This window comes from Trachymyrmex cornetzi, unplaced genomic scaffold (assembly GCF_001594075.2).
Source record: "Trachymyrmex cornetzi isolate Tcor2-1 unplaced genomic scaffold, Tcor1.1 scaffold263, whole genome shotgun sequence".
In the NCBI taxonomy this organism is placed as follows: Eukaryota; Metazoa; Arthropoda; class Insecta; order Hymenoptera; family Formicidae; genus Trachymyrmex; species Trachymyrmex cornetzi.
The window spans coordinates 75,222-81,597 of NW_017297302.1; the positions used below are offsets into that span (position 1 = coordinate 75,222).

A 6,376-nucleotide genomic window follows, 5' to 3' on the forward strand; every position below is an offset into this window, starting at 1 on the left:
CCAGTGTCTCCAGATATGTAATTGCCATAATAAATTCATTTTAAAAAATGCATCACTTCGTTGTAACTGGACGATAGCATTCGCAGGAAGATTCCGTAAGTAGTTTTTTTCCAACTCTAAGTGTTAACGCAAAAATTTCTGATAAATCTGTTCACTAAATTTAATGAACAGTTCATTACATTTAAGACTATGTAACTTAGTTTTCAGTCATATCACACATTACTTTTACACATTACTGTGGAGCGCTACGCCATTAGAGCGCTATCACATTCTTACGAATGATAATTTATTAGAACAATTACATGTCCAAATGAGTTTATACTCGAAATAAAAGAAAATACTCGAAATAAAAGTGTATCCCTTGTTGAAAGAAAACGCTTCTGACAGAAGGAATATAATTTTTAATGCAAAACAAATTTTTCGCATTATTATCATGCGTGAAAATATTGCGCGATAGCGGCGAAGCCAGCGGCATAGCGGCGCGGCGGAGCGCTCAAGCACACTACTAGGCGCGCGACTCACGGACGAGAGTCGAAAGTCATTTTATCTCTGACTGTCGACACCACAAGACGTGTTTACGTCGAGTTTCAAGATACGCTTACATTAAATTTGACAATTTGATGTGCGATGTGATTCTATTTTCGACGCAATGTACTGGATTCCGTTTTTATTTGATCTAATTTGGCATTTAGATAAAGAAGAACGAGCTAAATTGGTGTGAATCACTTCTTTGGACTTTGTGTTACATAATTCGGCTTAATTTTATATTGATAAGGACCCAAATCAAAGGGTTGAAACGTTTATTTGATTTGATTCATTATATTTATATTCACATGAAAATAGCGTTTTTTGTGCATCCGAACAGCTGATGTAGGCTCTGACGGGCTTTTTTATTATTTTTAATTGATAACGCATATTATAGAAATCAAAGCCTTTAAACGGTCTAGCTGGATCTTAATGCTTATATGATTATTGTGTGAATTTATATATTGTATACTACATATGTAATCCTTAGAAACGCGCGCCGAAATGATTTTTCGATCTTGAAACGCTAACTCCACTAAACTACCGCAGTAATATCACGAGTTAAATTGACTAGCAATTTAACAAATTTTTGATGCTTATTCGCATCTTCGAAACGATCTTAATAATGTTGAATGACATATTAAAATCTGTAAATAATTAATTCTTATTGCGAAAAATATTTTATCGGCCGAGAGTCGAACCCGGATCTCTTGTATTCCGTGTGCATGGAAAGCACCACAGCCAATACGGTGGCAAGTTTCTAATTCAGTTAGCAATCAGCAGAAAAACAGGCATCGTGTGCCACCGGCTTAAGATAAATTGCAGTGCATCCTATATTGGTCAAACTGGCAGAAAATTGAAAACTAGATTAACCAAACACTACAATCATATACGCAGAAAAATCACTACACGTTCGGTGATTATAGATCATAGCTTGCATTGCAATCACGATCTCGATTGAAAAAATTTTGTAGAGAGGTCTTAAGCCGGAATCAGACTACGCATTGAAGATTAAGATTGAAGATTAAAAGATTGAAATTTGACCAATCAAAACAATAGTACCTAAAATTCCTTTGTCCTCAGTGGTCAAATTTTAATCTTCAATCTCAATCTTTAATGCGTAGTCTGATTCCGGCCTTACAATAAACGACTTATGTTGGAAATATGTTGCTCCACGTTAATTGCCAACCTCGTAGATTGAATTTGAAAACTGACACAGGTCTAAATCACGCTTATATGGAGATACTGAATAAATCATAACAGCATTGTTTATTGTTTTCGATTTGACTATCATATATTCTCTGATTTCGTGATCATTATACTTAACAGTCACATTTTGGCCATTTAACGTGAGACCTGGCAATTTCTTTGTCGATCAACTTCTTAATTTTGATGTCTGACTATTGTTCAATATTCAGTATATTCCTTGTATTATTAATTGACGAACTGTTGTTCAAATTTTGAGATCACATTTTCCATCTGATTTCTAACACAAGAAAAATACTTTCTTTTAATTTAGTTTTGAGATTGGCAATCCACCATGACTCAGCCATGAAACTGTAGTGTTACAACATTGGTTAATGTTGAGGATGGTCGCGTTTCACTACATGATCCATGCAGTTTGCATTTGAAAAACCATGAAATATGATTTTGCAATTCATTAATCAGCGGTATATGTTCCATTACGGTAATTCTTTATATATTTATCCGTTGAAAATATGGCTCAAAACAGAGCCGGAACATCCAAAATTAATTAAATTTATTTATATCAAATAATGTAATTAAAAAGGCATATAACCACGAATGCCTGATATCGATGGCTTAAAATTATTATATTTGATATAGTACAATAAATAAACGTTTCGGTCTTGAATCAGGCCTTCTTCAGTATTAATATAATTAAACGTGATACGAATATATTACAACATAATTTAAGTCTTAAAATTAGAGTCTTACAATTATAAATATTTTAAGATATTACAAATATCCGTTAATATATTACTCGAAGATGTTTTTTTTTTCCCAATTCATTGATAGATGTGATTTTTTTCACCCATTTAAACGCAAATGTTCCATACGAATCTGATTGTCTGAGAGATCTTAATACTTGTACCACAAACAATAGGTAAGCAAATTTTCTCAATATATGTCCACACAAAAGTTCCAATTTCTGTGTCGAAGATAAGATGAACTGCAATCAAAAACAATATTTCAATATAACGTTTTTAGCATTGATTATTATCATATGGTTTTTCCACGTTCTTGATTGCAGTTCATCTCATCTTCGACACAGAAATTGGAACTTTTGTGTGGACATATATTGAGAAAATTTGCTTACCTATTGTTTATGGTACAAGTATCAAGATCTGTCAGACAATCAGATTTGTATGGAACATTTGCATTTAAATGGGTGAAAAAAGTCACATCTATCAATGAATTGGGAAAAAAAAAACATCTGCGAGTAATGTATTAACGGATATTTGTAATATCTAAAAATACTTATAATTGTAAGACTCTAATTTTAAGACTTAAATTATGTTGTAATATATTCGTATCACGTTTAATTAATACTGAAAAAGGTCTGATTCAAAACCGAAACGTTTATTTATTGTACTATATCAAATATAATAATTTTAAGTCATCGATATCAGGCGTTCGTGGTTATATGCCTTTTTAATAACATTATTTTATATTCGTACCACGTATCTAACCTATATTGTTTATTTATATCTTTATTATTGTTATTTTTTGCACAAATCAGTACTAGCGCTGACTCCTAATACCTCCTGACGCTATATTTATTTTTATTCTATATACACAATTATTTACCATGGCATGACCCCAGCTCATTCTTTTTTTGTTGTGCGCGCCAGTTTGCGCTGCAGCTATGACATAACACTGATTTTCTATGGCTCGTGCTCGCAACATCACTTCCCAGTGTGCAGCGCCAGTTTCATATGTGAATGCCGATGGATATGTGAGAATCTGCGCTCCCATATTCCGCAATGTTATCGATAACTCGGGAAACCGCATGTCGTAACACTGTATCATTGTTAAGTTGTATTTTGCTGTATATTTATAATTTATAAATGCAGGGTTCAATTGTGTATTTCGAAATGAGATAAAAATTACAAAGTGAGCAAATTCACTAGAATACTTATAATTTCATTAATCACCTAGTGAATTTACTTACTTTTATAATTTTCACCCCATTTTAAGATGCACAATTAATCCCCAGGGTGCCCCACTTTAATCAACCATCTTCCAATATTTTCTTTGTTTTTAATTTTACAAAAAGTGTTTCAAACAAAAAGTTATGACTTAGAAGGGGCATAATGATCAAATTGTTTTTAAAAAATCAACTTTTTAAGACTATATGAAAGTTATTGTCATTTTTAAAAATAGAATGACATGATTGTTAATTTTAATTAAGGATACAATGCTAAGCGCGAGCTTGCCGATCGGTGTAGACACAGGTGGCACAATTTCAATTCCTTTAAGCACATAGTCCGATTCCATCAGACGTACTCCGGTATCCTTATTATCCATGTCAAACAAGTGTAACTTTCTATACACGGCAACTAGTTCTCCTTCATTATTTATCAATATATGGGTATTGTAAATCTTTTCCACATTGTCTGACTGAAATGATGCATGTCTTTATATATCACTGAAGAAATAATTATTTTATCTTTTGTATATTTAAATGAATTAATGTAAAATGGAAATTAAAGTATTTACAGTTTCGTGAATTCCACCTAAGGATAACCAGATATTGTTCTTAATAGCGATCTCTTTATAAGACATCACCGTCAGTCCAGTCAAAGGTTCAGCCATGATGACGATATCCTTTTTATTATCTGCCAAAAAATCGCAAGCTTCAGGAAAAAATGCTATCTGCAAAATATATAAATTAGAAGAATAAAGTTAATGTCATGCAATTTAGGATATAAAACACTATTTGTTGTAAAGTACATACTGTGGCTGATCTGCTTTTGGCCTCAGCTGCTAATTCGCTCACAACCTGTAGATTTTTCACTTTGTCAGCTATTGATCGCATTTGGCATACTGCAATTAGTGGATGTATCATTGTGCTGATGTAATGTTTCGCTAGTTGTATGCTAAAATGCAAGAACTTAGTTATCTTATAACAAAATAAATGCATTCAGAATGACAACCACTCATTGAGTGCTCAGTGAACGGTTGTCGTTCTGAATGTACTTAATAACAAATAAAAATAATTTTAATATAACAAAAAGAGCAGTTTTTTTTTATAAATGGGTAGTTCGCGAACGAACAAATAAAATAAACAAATAAACGAATCTTTTACGTGAACTAGAAGGACTTATTTACAATTTTCAAACGATGTCAAATTGAACTACTTTATCGATGAGCGACAATTGCCAAAACTACAAGTTTCACAGTTCCTAGCGAACTGTTTAATTATAAAAGTTTAATTATAAATGTAGTTTAATTATAAAAGTAAGTAAACACGCGGTTAAATATACGTAGTACAACTTTTTTTCATTCTGTACAATATCTAAATATAAGTATGTACTTCTTTCTAATAGCGTATTCGACCCAAGTGGATTTACACCAACCTGGGTTGGATTAATTAAAGACGTTGTATTCTCTCCTATTGGTGGAATATGTAACGTCAACTAATAGTAGAATATAATTCAACCCAAATGGGAGCAAATCCGCTCGGGTCGAAAATGCTATATAAAAATGGTAATTATAGTTATACCAACTACCTCAAAAATTAATAAAATTAGGCTTATTCGACGCGTTTTTGCATGAAATAAAAGAATCTGGCAGAAAAAAATGTCATTCTGCTCCGCGAACCGAGATATTAAGCGTCAAAGTTGGCAACTATTGAGGTTAGGAAATCTATCGCAGAAATAAAATGAGGTAATTCTTCAGAAGAGCTACCTCTGATTTCAATGAAATTAGGTTCATTCGACGCGTTTTTGCATAAAATGAAAGAATCTGATAGAAAAAAGTCTGGGACTCCTCTACGAGTAGGATTGCCATCCGTCCGGATTTTCCCGGATTTGTCCTAGTTTTGAAGGCGTCGGGGAGTGTCCGGCCGGATTTTTCGAAGCAGCCCGGATTTTGTATGATTTTTCATTGTACTTGTATACTTTGGCGCTTAAATAATTTTTTAAAACTCCGAGTGCTCATACATATACCGAATTATTAAAGATAGCACGGTATTTTTTCTGCATACCAGCACATAATGCAAACGTGAAGAGGATGTTTTCATTAATTATACAACAATGGACGAAAGAAAGAAATTTGTTGGAATCACACACACTGTCTCTTCACTGATTAAAATAAGATATAATTTTAAAGATATGAGTTGTGTCGATTTCTATAAATTTCTACTCGGCAAGAAAGATTTTTTGAAAGCAATAGAAAAGGTTGAAAAATACAAGACTGAAAACGAAAGCAACAGATCTGATAATTTAGTTAACAATTTTGAAGATTTTCCTTACTTTAATTAAGATGACTTATTTTTGTTAAGAGACGGATAATATTTATTTCTGTTAGTTTAGCGTTAAGTAAAAAGTTTCATTTCCCAAGATTATACATTGTATATAATTTGAATTTTTAGATGTTCATTACTGTGATTTATTGTTTCAGTTTAACTTTAATATGTGTTTGATATTGTTAATATCATATTAAGTTTAATACATGATAAGTGCAACAAATTATTAATAAATATACTTTGTAACAATTTGAACTTTTGTTTTATTTGTGAAAGTACTTTTAAGTATAAAAATATTAAATATTGTACTAAATAATCAAAATTTACGATAAGAAAATTAATATCAACATAAAAAAAATA

General features: G+C 31.9%; 1 protein-coding gene across 7 annotated transcripts in view; it reads right to left on the minus strand.

Moving 5' to 3' along the window:
* Positions 1-6,376, minus strand: part of NitFhit (ntrilase and fragile histidine triad fusion protein NitFhit) — a 66,020-nt gene that overhangs the window by 58,550 nt on the left and 1,094 nt on the right. For 4 of the 7 annotated variants that reach the window (XM_018508548.1, XM_018508547.1, XM_018508546.1 and 1 more), the window contains exons 2-5: positions 4,505-4,646; positions 4,267-4,422; positions 3,964-4,167; positions 3,355-3,567 (exon numbers count right to left, since the gene is read on the minus strand). In XM_018508548.1, the coding sequence (XP_018364050.1) occupies positions 3,355-3,567; positions 3,964-4,167; positions 4,267-4,422; positions 4,505-4,646 (715 nt within the window). Of the gene's footprint in view, positions 1-3,354; positions 3,568-3,963; positions 4,168-4,266; positions 4,423-4,504; positions 4,647-4,878; positions 4,896-5,126; positions 5,244-5,755; positions 5,779-6,376 lie in introns of those variants that run through there. The other 3 variants (XM_018508549.1, XM_018508550.1, XM_018508551.1) reach the window with 3 other exon arrangements.